Source organism: Crocodylus siamensis, chromosome 11, assembly GCF_052110815.1.
Source record: "Crocodylus siamensis isolate JL-2025a chromosome 11, ASM5211081v1, whole genome shotgun sequence".
Classification (NCBI taxonomy): Eukaryota; Metazoa; Chordata; order Crocodylia; family Crocodylidae; genus Crocodylus; species Crocodylus siamensis.
Window position 1 is genome coordinate 10,095,667 of NC_143405.1, and position 18,887 is coordinate 10,114,553.

Below are 18,887 nucleotides of genomic sequence, written 5' to 3' on the forward strand. Positions count from 1 at the left end.
GATTTGTGTACTAAAATGCCAAGGTAAAATAGTTGAGCTACATCTGACTGTTTAACAGAGTGCTAAGCCACATGCTGAAATTTGTCTTCACTGAGAACTGAGAGCACCATGAGAACAATAGGAGCCATACAAGAGTAAGTGTGCATTTTTCCTTAATATACATGCACAGACCCATCAAGAGCATAAACAAAGGGACAAGACAGTATTTACATATAATCAACTTAAAATGCTAGTAACACTGGAGACATGGGGATATGCACTACCCTGGGGGAGAATGGAATGCAAGGAGAATGTTAAGAGAGAAAATAAGACATGGAAAACTACAGCACGGTCACAAGAAATTCTGCATGAACTGCTTTATTCTGGAAACAGCTAGTTCTGAGTAGTGTGATTAAAATCAGTTAAATCCCAGAAATTTAATGACATTTGAACTCAGTATGCCGGGAAAAAAAAACAAAACAACCACTGCTCCCCCCATCCCTTCTAATGGGACAATATCAGCTTAATTATCACAAAAATAAACCCATCCTCCAGGGAAGGGTCAAGTTTGTTCTTTTTGAGAAATCATACCAAAAAAAATCTAAAATTTAGTAGAATCTTTAATGCCTAAAGATACAAACAATGCTTCCTTCACTCCTGCTCCCCCCACACAATTAATCCTCCTCCTCTTTCCTTTGTGCCATTTTCTTCCTCCATTTGCAATCTTTCCTTTATATCTTCCACCATGCTGGCCCTGTTGGTGTGTGGCCATGTGGGATTCCCATTTTTAGTGACATTTCTCATGCCTAAGAATTCTGACTCCAAGCCCAAGCTTGTGGAGCAGGTAACCCATTCTAATTCCACGGAGTATGAAGACAAATACAATAGCTAGTTCCTGAAAAAGGAGGAGGATACCACCCACACTTCATTCTATCAGCTACTTAAAGAGAAACTAACAAACAATGCAGCATGAATCAAACAGACCATGCAGAATGCACCTGCAAAACTAAAACAGGTGCTTCAGAGGAATAAACAAAAAAAGCCACATCCAAGAACAAAGGGCCCAGTAACTACACCTGAATGGAAGCCAATGACTATTAGAAAATGGAAAAGAGGCTGGATGAATGGATGGATGGAGCAATAGACTGCAGCCAGACCATGTCCTCACACAATCTATGCAGGGGAAAAAACCAACACAACACCCCCCCCCCCAAAACCACATATTACAGCTAGTCCAAACTACAAAACTTACCAACAGTTTGGAAAGCTACAAAACAGATTGAGAAGAGAAGCAAAGTTCAGTGCATTTATTATTTGACCACAAACCAGTATTAAAAACAAAGGAAATGACTTCAAGAGCCTTCCTCTAATACAGAAACATTAAGAGCGGCATCTCAGAACAGTAAATAAACCTGGGACCTAAGAGACATTTATCAAAGAACAGTAATTTTATTATCTGGATCTGGGGGGAAGATGGAAAGAAAGGACAGGAAAGTTGTCTAGGGACTTATGCAATTTCAGGCCATTTGTGAATATTTTATTAATTATATGCATAAAAACTTAACTACTGATTTCTGTTTTGGGCTGTTCCCCATATATAATTCATGCTTTGACTTCCACTTCTGAGGCGGGAGGTGCATGCCAAATATGATCTGTTATCCTCTTATAACACAACTGGGATTTCTCTGGGCATATTATATCATCAACAAGATAAACTATAGTGGAGTGAAAGCCTTCACTACACTTAAACTTTCCTGGGCTGAAAATATTATTTACCTGAATATTTGTGGGATCCTTGTATGATTCATCACTTGCAGTTTGGAGCTTTTCACTGATCCAGGCCTCTATTTCATCAACATCACGGCTGAACTGCTGGAGGGTCTGAGATTCTCCCAGCTTAGACCTCTTCTCAATCATCTGAGCCTTCAGGCGACGCCACCTGTACAGAAGCATATAAAGAGTTGATGCATATCTATGCCCTGAAAACAGGTATGAGACAGGAGATTGCATGCAATCCTAAAAGCTCTAAAAGCCACCTCCAAAGAATTACCCAATTTCAGCTAGTATCTGAAACACGTTATCAAGACTATGAGCGCACAAACCTGTCCAGAACCTCATTGCGTCTGTTAGAAATAACACCTTTCGCATAGTGGTCCGCAGAAATCAGTTGGTCAGCAAAAGCCTGAAGAGCAGCAATTTTTTCTTCCTGCATAAAAACAAGAGCCACAGAAGTTAGAATGAGTCTAGTATCTCCAAAAATCAAAAAGCCAACGTGAACAGCTGTGTAAGAACAATAGGGGACTTCTTTTTTCTTTTAAACAGAAAAAGAAGCAAAACGATCTTACGACTATAAGTCCTAAAAGGGAGTCAGGCTTATATGTCAGGACTAGCACAGAACTCCACTTGGAAACAAGTGGGAAACCCTGCAGACCAACAGGAACAAGATGAAGAGACTTTTGTTCCCTGTGCCAGACCAGTATAAGATTTCTTTTAAAGAGCAGAAAGGGATCTTCTAGGGCTTAGGAAAGTAGAAGTAACATTGCTTTTTTCCCAGCATATGGGATTTCCATTGCAAACTTTTTAAATAAATACTTCTGATTTCATCATGTCATATTCATAACCAATGGGTAGCATACTCCCTCTCAGCATTAACTTCTAAACTTCAGATTTACATCCCCAAGATGTGAATGTGACCCGTCTCCGTGACCTTCAATTTTTGTTCTTGAAGGCTGTATGAAAATAAACTAAGTCTGCCTTTCCCTTTAGACTTGCCCCTCACCTGGACATTGATTGCTTTATCGAAGTCCTCGTGTTTCTTGATGAGAGCCTCAACACTGTCTAAAGTGTCACCTTTATCTTCCGTGTTCAGGAAAGCCTCACGGGCAGCCATCCAGTTTTCAGCCTGTTCACAGTCCCGATGAAACAGCTAAGGAGAAAAAAAAAAAAACAGGTATGAAAGAAATCCAGTCATCACTGCTCACATATCTGAAAAGAGAAAATTTCCTTAAGAAAAGAAGCTTTCTTATGTAGCAGAGTACCTGTAATTCTAAACACTGGTCCAACATCATTCTGCGCTGGACCCAGGCTTTCTCCAGGTCTGCCCGTTCCCGATCTAGAATATCCAGTTTCTCTTTAATCTCTGGACTGGCATAGTGTCCACGAGCCAAGAGTTGTTGACCAAATTGTTCAAATGCCTGGAAAGTGCCAGCCCTGGCATCTATTTCAGTGCGATGTTCCTGTACAGAAGGGAAGGAAGTTTATTGAATAAAGCAGAATGCTGAATCGTCAATCTGTTCTTGGCAAATTAAATGGAAGTTAAAAAAACCAAAACAAAAACAAGAACAACCCCTCCTGCTGAACTGAATTACTACAGTGCAATTGAAACTGCCTTCAGGAGAAAAAGGCTTAAGATCTTCTACATACCTGGTGCCTTTCCAGCAGAGCCTCAGCTCCTGTCACATCCTTTGCCAGTTCATCTGAGGACACCAAGCCCCGGATTCCATTAATCCAAGACATGAGGTCCCTGCAAACAAGCAAAGAGAGAAATATTTGAGGCTTTTTGCAGGAAAATGAGCTTTTTCACTGCCTCAGCAGATGGTCACCCTAAGTCCTCTGCCCTGTGTACATCACTGATGTTTAAACACAGTGAGGATTAGGGATTTTATCCAACCCAGCATTTACCTGAAGTCACTGAGGAAACGCTGGAGGTCATGAGAGTCCCCAAGCTTCTCTTTGCGCTGGTCAGCACGTTTTCCCAGGCTGCTCCAGGCCTGGTTCAGCTCAGTACACTTTTCTTGAAGATCTTCGGCAGACTCCGGGTGCGACTGGATTAGGCGCTGTGCAGTCTCTCCAAGAGAGTTCACCTGGACAGCAAAAAGGAGGAGTGAGGACAAAGATGGCAGGAGCCTCCTCTGCAGTTCAAGCATCACTATGAGATAAAGGAAATAACCCAATATGTTTTTCCCATTCTTGGGCTTACCTTGTCTCCAAGAGCTGCCAGGTCTCTCTCAAAACCTTCATGTTTGCGCTGCAGGGCCTGCACACTGGCCAGGTCATGTCCATAGTTGTCTGTATTTAATGCCTGATTCTTCTCTTCAATCCATTCCTTAGTTTCATCGGCATCTCTGGTTGCAGGAAGGCGAGGGGGGGGGGGGAAAAAGTACTATGAAGCTCATGCTAAATCTCTTTATCAAACTCCAAACAGCTTGTTTCCTAAGAATGTGAGTGCCTATTAAATGGTTTCTTTGTCAGTTTTGAAGCAGACTTAAAATTTCTCAGAAGTAAGAAAATGTTAGTCTAATTTAATGAGCAGAATTTGTGCTGCTACTTTTGAGAACTGTAGAGCTCATATTACCCATCATATCAACCACTGTGGGGAGTAGAAAATTATTGCCCTCATTTAAAAAGTGGGGAAACCTAAGCCAAAAGGTTTAAATGGCTTCCTAAGATCATATAGTCAATCTCTGGCAAAAGTGGGAAAATAATCCAGATCCTTAACATCATAACTCTAGTACTCCTGTATTTCATCAGACTAACCTCTTCCTCTTAAGTGACAGCAAAATAATAGTCAAAATTCTTCTTTTAACATCCTTTGTTTAGATTGCGGTATGAGCTTCGGAAATGAGTGACAATAGTGGAGAACGTTGCACAAGAAATGATTAATCATGCTTATTACAGTAGGGGCCAAATGACAACCAAGAGCAGGGGGCTGGACTCGATCTTCCAAGGTCCCTTCCAGCCCTGGTGTCTATGATCTATGAAACAGACTTCCATTGTGCAGGCACCTTACACACACATAGAGATGAAGTTGGTCTGGTAGTGTTGTAGCAACCGGGGTGGTGGGGGGAAGAAAAAAAAACAGATGCTGTACACTGAATAGGAGAAAGATTCAGTACACAAACACTTTCAAATGTTTATAAGGTTGCTGTCATACTGTATCGAACTGCCAAAAAACTGAACAGAGGAGCTAGATCTGTGTGTGGCAGCCAGTGACCAAAGGATAGAGGAGACAAAGGAAGAAAAGAGGCAGTTCATGAGAATAGAAAGGGCACAACCTGGCAGGAGCACTGGCTGTTCTTCAAAGGGTTATATTCTCAAGGTAAAGGCTTAAGGCAACATCTACACTATTTTACAACCCTACAACAGGCTTCCTTGCTGCTAACAATGTGCCACTATCACAAGACGACTCAGTCAAGAATGAAGCCAAAGAGTCATCTTAGTCATTTAAAATATTAATACAAACCACAGGTTAGAGAACTACTCTTTGCCATGGGCTTTGTCTAACTTCCTTTGAAGGAGATGGGAGTTGAACGGCAGTCTCATGAGCTGCCACATTTTAAAATTACAATAAATAAGTTTTACATGAAGCCTAGGACAAAAATTACATGTGGCACCAACTCCTAACCTGTTACTTGCTGCATCCAGGTAGTGGGTCTTACCTGTGGAATCGCTGAACTTCATGGGCACTGCCCAGCAGCTGGCTTCGCTCTTCTGCTAGTTGCTGCAGAGATCTCCAGCGCTCATTCAGCTCCTATAGGGGCAACAGAAACCCCAACATTACACTTGGTTGTTTTATTTATTACTTGTTTACAAAGAAAAATCTCCCCCGTCCAGCTACCAAGCTAACTGGCATGACTTTGTGACAGATATGGCAAGCACAATAAAGGGCTCTAAAGAAAACAGTCCCTCTATACAGCTATTCTTCAACAAGGCAAAACCCAAGTTGCAACAATGGTTCTCCAACTGTTCTGTTCTGCAGACTTTTGTAGAAACAGTGGCTTGTGCTTCCAACCATGCTTTATGGCACTCCCTCTCCCCTTAGAGCCCTGGAGGTTTTATCCTATGGACATGATGGCAAGGCCTGGGGAACACTGGCAGTCCATGGACAAGGGTTATAATACCACTGGTTTAAGAAGAGTTTAGAAGACTTTTGGAAGTCTTGCTAAAATAGCTACAATTCAAGATATACAAGCCACTGCTTGGAGAATGATGGGAGTTAGGAAAAGAGCCAAGAGAAAGACTACAGTGATCTTCAAACATGGCTGAAGCCTGTTAATCGCAAGCTGTCCATGTGCATAACGTAAGGATCCTATTTTGCTGCTTTGATTACAGAAGCAAGCATTGATTCAAGGATCCTACATAGGTAACAGCAAACTATTAGTATTTCTCCTGGGGTTAAAAAACAAAACAAAAAAAACAAAAACACACCACTCTTTCTTTAGAGCGCATAGTTAAATAAGATACCAGTGTATAGGTGAGATGTTATAAGCAAAGGTCCACGTTTTCCATTTGCCATAGAAAAACAAACAAACCAAAAAACAGATTTTCTCCTTTTCAGGAGAAAAACCATGGGAAATGGTAAGTTTCCCTTTGCAGGCTAGCAGAGTTCCAGTCTGCAAGACGCTGAGGGGAGCAAAAGGAGGGCAATCCGACAGAGGGTGCCACGTGCACGTGCACACATACATGTGCACATGGCAGCCAGGCAGTGTGGAGAGCAGCTCCCTACAGGTAAGTGGGTTAGAATCGAGGCCCACATAGGGAGGGAGGGAGGGAGGGAGTTGAAGAGGGCTAGGGATGGGGCTGGCTAACGTGTAGTCAGAAGATTAAGGGCAATGGAATATGAAGATACAAAGTGGCACACAGATGTAAGTCATAAAAGAAAGCTATTACTTTTCATTGGATTTGAACAGCAGTTGTCCTACCTTGATGGAATTAAAGGTTGCCACTGTGTGTACCATCAGACGGGCAGACTGCACGAAGAAGAGGCAGAAATAGAAAGGTACAAGTTTAATTCATTTACTGACAAATTGGCACCATAGCACACTAGCAGAACTCCTTACACACACCAACAATTGAGCTTTGGTCAAACATAGGATTTTACAAAATGAAAACTGATTGTAATATGCCTATGATTTTATAATCCTCAGTTTCTTCAGAAGTGTCCAACATGGACAACTGGCTTTCTGCATTTCAAAACAGAAGTGAATGCTAGAAATTAATCAGTTGTAACAGCTTAAAGGCTAAAGAAGTGCATGTATGTTATTATTATGTACAAGATATTTATTAAAAAAAAAAATCATTTAAAAATCGGGGATGACATTTTCAACAGATTTAACTGTTTAGCAAAATCATCCTAACCTGTAATTAATATGTTGTTCAAAACTTAAAATGGTATTTGAGACTACCGCAAAAGAAAACAAACAAAAAACAAAACAAAATACACCCCCCACCCAGCAGGTTACCCCAGGTGGGTACAGGAGGCTGGGGCTAGCACTGGACTAGCTGCAGAAGCCTTACCTGGGGACCTCCTGGGGCTGCAGCTACAGTGATCCTCTGCTTGGAGCCTGGCTGGCAGCCAGAGCATGGCTCTGGCCTGTCAGACTCTAGTTTTGGGCAGCATGTGCTGCCCCCACATGCACTGCCCTGCATTTTTTTTTTTTTTGTATGCGCACACAGGTTTTTTGACCCTGGGATCCCCTGGAGTCAATCCCATCCTGCTCAGAGAACAGCTGAATGTGCAGTATGTGCCACATACCACACAGCTATGCTCGTCTGGATGTGGACAGCATTTCTTCAATTGAAGATTATATATAGGTCTTACGGGAAAAGCTTCATTTTCTGCAAGCAACATTGCCACAGTGGAGTATATTTAGAAGTGTAATCTATATCCATTCCTCCTCAAAGACTTAGCAACTTCTACACATGCAGTTAAAACAAATTAGAGGGAGGAAGATAAAACATAGGCATGGGGCCTTACAGAAGTCAGTACTGGACTGGGGTAACATTACTTATAAATATTCAAAAAGTATTTCAGGACTCCCAGGGAGACCTATTTGACCAGGACAGAAAGAAAATTCGCTCCTCTTGTGCGGAATGGGCTGCAGTGATAACACAAGATGACTATTCTGCATGTATTTCCATTTGTAAAAACACACTAGTTGAAGGGGCCACCAAATAAACAAGCCCTACCTTCCAAGGTGAAGCAGTCTTAGAATCAGTTTCATCCTATTAAAAAGAAAAAAAAAAAAGGAAACTTTAAACATAAGAAAACAAAAAGACGGGAGTTAGCCCAAACCTGACTAAATCAGAAACAAACAGGATACACGAATTAAACCCTAAAGATATTTGAATGCATACATTTTTGATTCTTTCAAAAAATAAAATAAAAATTATGCTGCACAGAGAAGGCTGGCAACCAGAGGTGCAAACAAGATGAATGGATGAGAGACCCCCTCTTCAAATACATTCAGGAAGACCAAGGGAATTTTTAAAAATAACTCTTGATAACGATGTTCAAGGGACATGTGGGAAACAAACTGTACTCCCAAGGGGGCCTCAACCTTAACATCTTGTATGTCCTCCGATCCTCTTTTTAAGACAACATGTAAATGTCATGTCAGTGCTTACCCTGGGCATCATGCCATAGACTTCCTGCAAGGGAAAAAGGAAATAGCTGTTACTTTGCAAGACACTCGAGAGAAATTGTAGAAAGATTGATTATTTTTGTGGAAAGGTGATGGAACGGACAAAATATTCTCCTACACGTTGACCTTCAGTATGTTACCAGCCAAAGAATGTTCTCAAAGACAATGGGCAGCATTGAATAGCAGGATTTATTACTGCACACACCTCCAGGAACACATTACCTCCAGGGATTTATAAAGGAATGAGTTTGCTTAGCGTTCCTTCCTGTTATGGTTGATTGGGCAGAATTGTTAGCACAAACCAAGAGCTTTGAAAAGCTAATACCACCTGGCATTTATATAACAGTTTAAATTTTGAAAGCTCGCGCACAAACAATGAAACAAATGAAACCAATAAACCAGTGTTAACCCTTGGCCCTCTAAGGTATCCAAGCATTATCCCCACTTAATTGATAAAAAACTGGAAAGATTAAGTAGAAAGCAACAATGCAAATCAAAAAGAATTCAAGCAGTTATTTAGGATTCCAACCATTAAAAACTCCTAAGCAGTGGTCTAGAAACATGCTACTGCACTACATAAAATTGAATGATTGTTAAGCTAACCCATTCTCCAGAGAAGATATTAAGAGGCTCTAGTTAGACTACTAACAATCTTGGAAACAGTAAGCAGCTAATATTTAGCAATAAATCTGTGGCTGCAGAAGAGGAAGAGAGATAGAAAACCTGGAGAAGAAAAGGCAATTCCACTTGTCCTTGCTACAACCTGGCAGTAGCCCAAGTCAGAAACAAGCACAAACCTGCTGCTGTACTGCCTGTACTTCTTCTGCTATCAGCCCTTCTGATTCCAGGTCATTTGCAACTTTGTTGATATCCTTTAGGCGCGATTCATTGGCTTTCAGATCCTGCACAAGACAGCAAAACACCATAGATTGAACTTGCAGATAAACAAAACAAAAGGAGGCAGCTGCAACAGAGCTACCCAAATTGCCAACAGCAGGAATTCAGCTCTCCTGACCTTTCCAGTTTATGCAATGTAGACATAGGGATGCATCTTTTTTCCAAGAAATCCCAAGTATCAGCATCAATGTATTAAAGAAATGGGTTTCAAGATTTTTCCGTGCACAAATCAAGCTGATGAATTGCCTAACAATGATATAACCTATAAATCTATTAACTACATGTCTACATCACCAATCTCAGTGACACACAACCTCTGGTCTGCGAGACTGCGTTATCTGGCCCACACGTCTAATGACATGGGTCTGTGTGCTAGACTACGCTGGTGTACAGGGTCACTGTGGTCAGATCTCGTGCATGGGGCACAGAGTTGTTCCGGTGCTGGATCCAGTCCATGGGGCTGGGTTGGCACACTGGACTGCACCCACAGACCAACCCTGTTTGGCAACCCCATGCTGGATCAGGCATACAGAACAACCCACTTGTGTGATCTGCCCAGTTGGGCTGAAAGATTGAGCACCACTGACCAAAATGATCAAGATCAAAAGCTATTAGCTGTAGTGCTGGATAAATTCATCAAAAGAATGACTGAAGTGGTAATTTTAGGAGTTTATTACTTCAGGCACAATAAGAGGATGGCACCAGTCTATTAACAAAAAGGAAAAGTGCTACGTATTTCAAAAGGTAACTTCTTCCAAGTTCACCCATCAAGCTATTATAGAAACACACTGTGGTATTTGGCATTATTTCCACAGCTGCAATATTAGGTTGGACAAGGTTATTTGTTAATTAACATACAAGTTGTAAACACAATACGCAGCCTAGAAAGCCACCAAATCACCAGCTGCTCCAATTTGCAAGCTCAGAACTCCTCGTAACGAGCTTCCCCAAGAAGCATTTTTATAAATCTCGTGCAAGCAGAAACTCAAGCCGATGCCACACTGGCATCCCAAAAATGGCTGAAGGAAAAAAAAAAAGTCACATGCTAATAATCTCTTCAGATTAGAGAACATTAGTATTTCATATCTCATACACCACCATGCACATCAGATCATTTTAAAAAATATTCTGCCCTTAAGCTACAAAGAATAGGACATTTCACATACAGAATGCCCAGCACTGAGGAAGATGCCCATGAGGTAGTGGTAAAGAGCTGCACCTACAAATAAGCGTATGGGACACTACTCGAGACACAGGATATAAAGAGGGATCTCTCTCCGGTGCACCGTTACATAAAGCAAAACACAGGAGGGAAGGAGAGAAAGAGGGGGTCTATGTGGATCTGTGCTCTGGCAGCACTAAAAGAAATTATACCAAGTGCTTTGTTTGCTTCACATGCTTCTGTTTTGTCTGAACTATACCAAAATAAGGAGCTGTCACATGGCTACCCAGTCAGGGAACTGAGTGTAGGGACAGAAGGGAAGTAGGCTTACTATGCAACTTATGGACCACGACTACTTACCTTCTGGAAGTCATCAAATTTCTTCTGCAGTACCTCCACCTGCTCTAAATCAGCTCCCACCTCCTCATTGGTGAGTGCAGCCTCCTTCTCATTGATCCACTGCTGCAGCTCATTAGCCTCCCGGAAAAGCATGAACTTTTTGCAGCTTTTTTCCAGCATGTCTTTGCGCTTCTCCCCCAGCTCAAGCAAAGAGTGGTATCTGGGACAAGCAGAGAAAGGCAGGGAGCTATGATATCTCACTTACACCAGGGCCCGTGACACGTACAGGCATCTGAATGGAAGGCAGTACTGCCAGAGATGGGATTATCCCCACACCAAGATACCAAATTGCCTATTATTGCACAGGATGATCTGTATGTGATCATGTAAATGTAAACCTTCAGAATATATACTAGTACATTAGAAGGTCATCCCTGTATAAAGGCTTTTTCTGGTGAGCAGAAGCAAAAAATCAAATGACAGCTGATAATAACAAGTGCTGGTAAGCAGTAACAGCATGGCAATGCAGGGTTGGCTGCGTACAGCATAGGGCACATATGGGAAAGAACTTACTTTATGATATACTCTGCCTGCAACTATATCAAACAGGTGGACAAAATAAGCTGTGTACAACACTGAAATATCATCCTCCAATACTTCAATTTTCCATGCCTCACCTGAAACTACTGGGCTGTCTGATGCATTGTCATTTGTGTTCATTACTTATATAGGAGACTGTGAATGCCTTTTGGGGAAGAGAAACATGACAACCATTTCAAATCAGCTGTGTTAAAGGCCTTCTTGGAGGAGTTACCCTTAATAGTCACTCTGTCGTTCTGTTTCAAATCATCTGGTGATGGGGTAAATTCCATTCACACCTCGGTTACTCACATTTTCTCAATTGATTTCAGGCCTGGACATATAGTACAGGGTCATCCATGGGTAATACTCATCTTCAAGCCATGTACAGTGGGAAGGGGTCCATTCTGATTTATTACATTAGCTGTTGTTAATACCATAAGTTTTCACTGAGAGACTTGCAGGCCCACACAAGAGAACTGCAGAGCCTTGTAGTGGTTTCATTTTGCTCTCTGGGGGACCCCTGGGTGGCTAATGAAGGATTACTTTCCAACATGGTAGGACCTTGAGGATATCACTTAGTCATACCTCTCAATGCCAGGAAAGATTTCTGAAGGAAAGCTAGCTAGCTGCTTCATGCTACAGCATGTGTATATAACATGGCTACTCAGCTGTCTGTTTGCTTCACAAAGCCTTAATTTCATCATCCTGGCACTGAATACAAGACTGGAAGCTGGATGGAAGTGAGCTAGCTGAGGCTCAGCCCAAGTGAAACTCATAAAGAATGCTGTTGCTAGTCTTCTGAATGGGATGGGTTGTCAGAAGCAGGTAACACTTGAGCTTCATACCCAGTACACAGACTAAAGGTTACATCAGTGTACAATTTCAGGTACTACATAAACATAACAGAGACATTAAATTGTATGAGACTCAGTTTGCTTAGAAGCTGGCTTTCCTTCAATTTTGGGGAAGTGATTTCAACATTTTTGTTTTGGGATTCAACACTAAACTCCAGAAAGGCAACAGAGCACTCTCAAGCCAGGGTGCTTACCCATGGAATTTGCTGTTTCTAGCAATTTATCAGAGCTCAGTGCAATGCACATTTATTCCAGCAGGTTCTTAACAGAATCTTCTAAAGTTAATGTTATGAAAGTGAAAGACAACTGCATCCATGTAATGTAATTTTTATGCAACACTGGTGCTTGATCACCACATGGGTAGTAGGATTATTTCAACTGCATCTACCTCTAAAGCATTCATATGCAACCTATTGTATTCAAGTAGCAGTGCACTGATACACCGGTCCGATATCAGATTGGCACCAATACAGTATAAAGAAAATTTGCTTGATATGCCTCCTTAAGTGTCAGCTATTGGTACCGGCCCCCAAAAATCTCCATCAGTGCAGCCCTATATTAAAGTATCCACTGTCTAAAGGTGACGAGCTGATGCCTTGTTCAGTAAGCAAGTTCACTATGGTGGAAAGTAACTGCACCTTCAGTTTAGCAAGGCAAAAGGCCAATGAGATAAGCAGCTGGCTGGCTGAAAGAACACGAGCCAAATACCTGACTGCCTTTCTAAATTAAGACTATTCCACATAGCACAAAATGCTTCCAAAGTGCTTCTGGAGTAACTCTCCCAAGGGAGAAAAGAAACAAAGGGAGAACGAACAGGTGACAGCATGGAGACAGCATGGTTTAGAGACAGCTAGTCCTACTCACAGTTCTTCGACCTGTTTCATACGTAGAGATACACTGCCGACTTCCTTAGTTATAAGAGTCCTGCACAGACAGAGGGAGCACAGCAAAAGCATGCAAAAATTAGTTAGATTAACAAAAATTATGAAAGCAGCAGCTCCATCCATGGGTCATCTGTGGTGGGAGATGATAGTTAAGAGTGCACATTTAAATGAAGAAAAATTAGGTATCATTCAAAAGAAAACAAACACAAAAAAAAAATCAGATCAGGAATGCAAATTGTGTAAGGAAACCATCAGCAGTACAGTTGAACTCTCACTATTGGGCCACCTCAATTCCTGAACCTGCCATTCAGTTTGGAAATAAAAGGCATCTCCCCTGCTCCAAAGGAACACATCTTCGTTTCCAGCTCTCTGAAGCAGTACACAAGCTTTTTTAGAGTTACCTAACAGACCATTCCTGGCACTTTAATGATATGGAAGGGTCTTAAATCCTTTCCTTCTTCTCATATGGTGTACGTTGTTTGGATAAACACACAAACAGGTTTTTATCTTACAGTTTACAAGGCCAGTAATTAGTGTGTCATTTAATAATTTGGTGACTCAAAACTTGAGTAGGTGGCAGGTTTTGTAAGAGTGAAAGCATAACTGTGAGAACAGCTGGGAGGGAATATAAAGCTTCCAGCTTTAGCCTAAGTACTTTGATAAGATGAGCCTGTAGCCCATACCTACCTACTGCCTGCAGCACTGCCTCAAGGTAATCTAACACTACCACATGCTGTAGGAGGTGCAATAACCAAGCATTAGGCAGTTTTGTTCATTTGCACAGCAAATTAAAATGTCTTACAGGTAGGTTTAGCTCACACAGCAGTAAAGGGGACAGCCACATCTCTCAAAAGGGGGAAAAAAACTACAGCAAGCTAGAGCCAGATAGCCATGACCCCTAAGCAGTTCACTGCCTGAGGACAGACCTGTATAGGGAGGGTACTGTACTTCAGGTAACCAGATTTAAGGATGCATCTTAAATGGAATCACATGTTAAGCTACAGATTATAAATGAGTGATACTCAGGAGACAGTAGATGTAACAGCCACAAAACACAGAAAATATTCAGATAGTAGGTTTAGCTTAGATTTCATGATTTCTACAGTTAGAAAAATGGAAAATTAGAAGACGACCCTAGAATTAGAATGAAAAGGATAATAAATAGAATTCACTGAAGGAGCACCACTAGGAGCTCTAATTCACTACCACTTGCTAGTAAGGGGCATCTACCTAAACTTTTTTTAAAACAAAAAGGACAGAGGGGCACAGGCAAACCCAGGCAGGCCAGTGCCACGACTGCTTTAACATCTTGCCGGTTAGATCTTACTGGTTGTCAATTTGCTCCTGCCGCAACGCTATGCTGCCCTGCTCTTCCAGGAGATTCTCTCGGGAGGCAGACTGGGCAGGGTCTAGCTTTTTCACATAAGCAGCGGGTACAAAACCCTGACGGTCATTAACTTCCACCTTCCACCAGTCCTGAACAAAATGAAAAACAAAATCTTGGTTACAAGTTTATCCTGAAAGGAAACAGATACAGAACCAACCAAAAACTTCTGTAACTTCCTAGAACAGGGGTGGGCAATTATTTGGGTCTGCGGGCCACATGGGGAGTTTCGCTGAGCTGGCGTGGCCTGAGTCAGCACTCCCCGGCTCATGCAACAACTCAGCAAAATTCCCTATGTGGGATGGGGCCGTGCACAGGCAGGAAGCAGTGTTTGGGAACAGGACAGGTAAGGCCAGGATCATGGGCCAGGGTCATAGGATGGTAAACAGTATGGAGTGGGGTCCAGGGCAGAGCCACGATCCACTGCCTGAATGCCCGTGATGCGCATGGGTTCCACAGCCATGGGCATGCAGAGAGTGGATTGGGGCTCTGCCCTGGCCCCATGCTGTCCAGATGCACCTCCCAGCTGGTCTCCATGAAGACCCCAGGATTGCAGAGTGGTAACAGCTTGGGACTGGGACACAGCCACGATGTGCCTCAGCCCCAGCCCTGGCCCTATGCTCATGGTCCTGTGATCCTGGAGTCTCCATGGAAATCAGCCAGGAGCTATGCAGGCAGGCAGGGAGCTACATTCAAGGCCTGGAGTCAGGGCTGAGCTGCACTCTGCTCCCTGAATGACCCTGCCTGTAGAACCTGCACATGTTGCAGGGGTGTGTGGGCAGTAGATGGTGGCTCTGCCCCAGACCCCAGCCCTGCACTATCACTACCCCAAGATCTTGGGGTCTCTCTGGCCCCACCCACTCATCTCATTCCTGGATGCTGTGCCCTGCTGGCCCAAAGGTTCCTGTCCCTGGTGGTGGGTGCCCAGGCAGCAGAGCTGTGTTTGGCAGTGGCAGCTGGGAAATGGGAGTCCAGGTGCCGCACTGCCCCAGCCCCACTGTGCACCCAGGGGCTGCAGAGCCAGCTGCACATGCCATGCCCCAGGTTGTTCCTTGCACCTGAGCCAGGCAAAATCCCTCTGCAGGCTGGATCCAGCCCACAGACCATATTTTGTCCACCTCAGCCTAGAAGATACTATTAGCACACAACAAGTGTCAACAGCAGCAGAGAGCTTTTTTGCACAGACCCTTTGGATATTCGACTGCATTTGATCTTAATGCCAAATATTTGCAGCAGCACAGAAACCTATTTTACATATTCTCTCCTCCACCTGTTAAGGAAGGACCGGAAGTACTGTGGACAGCAGATCTCTTCTCTCAATCCTGAGCTCTTATGTTCAATTACTGACTAAGGGTGATGGGGTATAAGGTGAGTGTTGTCTTTCACTCTTAGGAGGATGCTAGGGACAGAGGGAAAACAGAAACAATAATGGAATTACTGGGAATTCAGAAGGAAAGGAGGAATGGAAGCAAAGCATAAGTACATCAGCATCCAACTCTAGTACTACAACACTGCTTAAGAAAAAACAAAAAAAAGCCCATTAGCCTATATAAGACTAAGACTACTAGGATTCTGAGCTTGCTGGGAGACAAAGGGCTTACCTTGTTAGTACTATTGAGCAGTGTCAGGATGTCTCCCTTTTTCATTGTGACCTCACGGGGACTCTTTTCTTGGTAATCATAGAGTGCCAGGACCAGCTCTTTGCCAGTTTCATCATCAGTAGGGGCAACTTGTTGCTACAATAAATTGGAGGGAGGAAAAAACAGGAAAAAAAAAGTTATCACCTTAAAAGATGCTGAATATTCAGCGTAACCAATGCAGCTGTTCTACAAATATCTCAAACTTTATTGTACCTATAATTCATAAAACGACGTTGGTTGGCAACTGATGAAAGTCTTCTGCTTGGCAACTGATGGAATCTGAGCGCTACAGTAAGTTTATTTAGGTCCAATCTAGACTCAAACTTTGAAATAGGGGCAGGGGCTAGAACAGTTTCATGTTGCAAAACTAATGTGTTTTTTTAATCTGTAAAGTATCTCCCCTGTGACAGACCGTTACAGGTAATAGCAGAACACAGGCTGCTACAGACTGCTAACTTAAACATGGGTCTGTAAAGCACAAACTGGTGTGAGTACCAGTTGACAGCAGTTACTAGGATCAGCATTCTCTTCTTACCCTGCAAGACTGAGCCTGCTCCCTCAGAGCCTGTATGCTACTGCCATATGCAGTGAGATCCGACATCAATGCCTCATGTTTTTTCAGAAGAGCCTGGAACCAAAACAGAAACACACACATGTTGGGGAACCATCTTACAGATACCATACTGCTATCAAATATTATATGGATTCTCTCTACATTAAATCAAGTTCTTAGCACTCCACAGGTGCAATTCTCCTAAGTCCTTAATTTACACGTAGGACAGATATGGAACAAGTAGTATATAGGCAAGTTTGTTTGCCTTGCCCCACAAATGTTTTCTAGTACCAACTAGGGGAGTTGCCCATTAGAAGCGAGATCAGTTCAGACTGTACAACCGGCAAGTACCTAGTTTCTACTGCTTCTATATAGCTAAGAAGGTGCCACATCAGGCATTAGATTAATACCACTGAAATAACTGTTAAATAGCAATCTTTCAATTAGTAACTTACTTGAAGGCCAGATTCATATGGAGGATATGCCTGAAATTCTGAATCCCACTATATACAACTGAGGTAATGAAACCTTCCACCTCCGCCACACTACATGAAATCCTGTAACTATGACAACCGTGTGTGTGGCTGGTTCAATATATTGACTACAACAAACACAACACATAATATTAATGGAGGCAGGGAACAAAAAAGATAGCACTCTTTAAATTCTAAGCTCAGTTACTAGTTTGTGAGATAAGAAAGTCTCCTTCTCACTTGCCTAAGACCTGCAGAACAACTCACTGTTGTCATCAAGCGTACATCAGAATCCATCAGAGTTCCATGGGCAGAACTGATGTATGTGCCAGGAACACCGTACCTCAGCGGAGTCCTCGTCTTTTCCATAGTCTGTGCTGCCTACAATAGGTTCCTTCTCCCTCATCCATGACTCAGCTTCATTAGCATCAGCAAAGTACTGCTGTGCTTGCAAGGAGTCCTCCAAATCTTGTCGCCTCTGAGATGCCTTTGCTTTAAGTGATTCCCATTTCTGGTTCAGTTCATTCAATTTGATTTTTACATCCTCAGCAGCAAAGTGTCCTAAATAACAGGAGAGTAGGTTTTGAAACTAGCTATATAGATATGAAACTAAAAGGCTACTTTCATTTTTAATACCAGAGGAATTAAGATTTGCATAGACCTTTTTAGTTTACACAGTGGTTAGTCCAAATTATGTTTGCTGAAGGCGATGTCCTTGGCACTAATTGGAGGATATTCTCAGAGTGGGCTAGGAACATTTCAGCCACTGAAAAAAAGACAGCTTACTCCTAATCATTTCCTGTCTGTTTACAGCTATGATGGGAAAGAACAATTCTTTCTACAACTGGATTTCCTAAATTATGTAAAGATCATGATTCAGAAAACCACTCTGAATTCTGGAGCTAAGTACATAAGTTTAGCTCTCAAGTCAAAACTGCTCAGTAAGAGACACACAAATGCACTGGCAGCATGAGCTACAGATTTATTATTTCTACTGATTATTATTTAGCAAGGTGCCTAAGAGTAGAAGCCTTAAAAAACAAACAAACAGTACAAAATCAAACAGAGTCACATGTTAGGAAATAAGATACCACTTATCCATTTGATGCGACAATTACTTTACATCAGTAGGTATGCAACTAAAAAAGCAGCAGAAACAAATCTGTCAACTAGAGAACACAAGTTCCTTCAGGACCCCACATATTATTTCTAAGTGAGCAAGAGCAGCCAGCCAAAAACTTTCCACTGTTTAATTCCACTGGCATCTACAATTCTACATATGCAAGCTAATGTAAGATGGTAGTAACAGTTACACTGTACAGGGCCAGAGAAGAATGCAAAGAATTTTGAACTTCTAAACTAGAAAGGATTAAAGTATTTAGACACACCTTCTTCCACCATTGCATTTCCTTTCTGGGTGACTGCTTTAATACGAGGTTCATGGCCTGCAATTTCTGCCTGCAAGGCTTGGTGTTTTTTTAGCAGATTCTGAACACCAATTAAATCTTTGCCTGAAAGAGGGAGAAGCATATATCAATGTATCTGTAAGAAAGTCACTAGGCAAAACAAAAGCTTCCAGCCAGAAACAGAGCAACTGATTTTTGCAAGACTGAATAAGGAAGTAGGTCTGATTACAAACTAGATCCAGCGCAATAGAGACAGAGAGAGACACACACACACACAGACACTTTGCAGGTGAAGTCAGCAATGACTGCAG

At 42.3% G+C, this 18,887-nt stretch overlaps 1 protein-coding gene across 5 annotated transcripts in view; it reads right to left on the bottom strand.

The window, feature by feature from the left end:
- SPTAN1 (spectrin alpha, non-erythrocytic 1) overlaps positions 1-18,887 on the bottom strand; it is a 60,609-nt gene that overhangs the window by 18,916 nt on the left and 22,806 nt on the right. For 3 of the 5 annotated variants that reach the window (XM_090021286.1, XM_090021283.1, XM_090021285.1), the window contains 19 exons: positions 18,559-18,681; positions 17,514-17,731; positions 16,680-16,772; positions 16,106-16,240; positions 14,448-14,596; positions 13,101-13,160; positions 10,822-11,020; positions 9,200-9,304; positions 8,386-8,409; positions 7,948-7,983; positions 6,681-6,728; positions 5,418-5,509; positions 3,959-4,103; positions 3,661-3,842; positions 3,403-3,502; positions 3,018-3,215; positions 2,759-2,905; positions 2,082-2,185; positions 1,756-1,918 (listed from right to left, as the gene is read on the bottom strand). In XM_090021286.1, coding sequence (XP_089877412.1) covers positions 1,756-1,918; positions 2,082-2,185; positions 2,759-2,905; positions 3,018-3,215; positions 3,403-3,502; positions 3,661-3,842; positions 3,959-4,103; positions 5,418-5,509; positions 6,681-6,728; positions 7,948-7,983; positions 8,386-8,409; positions 9,200-9,304; positions 10,822-11,020; positions 13,101-13,160; positions 14,448-14,596; positions 16,106-16,240; positions 16,680-16,772; positions 17,514-17,731; positions 18,559-18,681 — 2,321 coding nt within the window. The remainder of the gene's footprint in view (positions 1-1,755; positions 1,919-2,081; positions 2,186-2,758; positions 2,906-3,017; positions 3,216-3,402; positions 3,503-3,660; positions 3,843-3,958; positions 4,104-5,417; positions 5,510-6,680; positions 6,729-7,947; positions 7,984-8,385; positions 8,410-9,199; positions 9,305-10,821; positions 11,021-13,100; positions 13,161-14,447; positions 14,597-16,105; positions 16,241-16,679; positions 16,773-17,513; positions 17,732-18,558; positions 18,682-18,887) is intronic. The other 2 variants (XM_090021284.1, XM_090021287.1) reach the window with 1 other exon arrangement.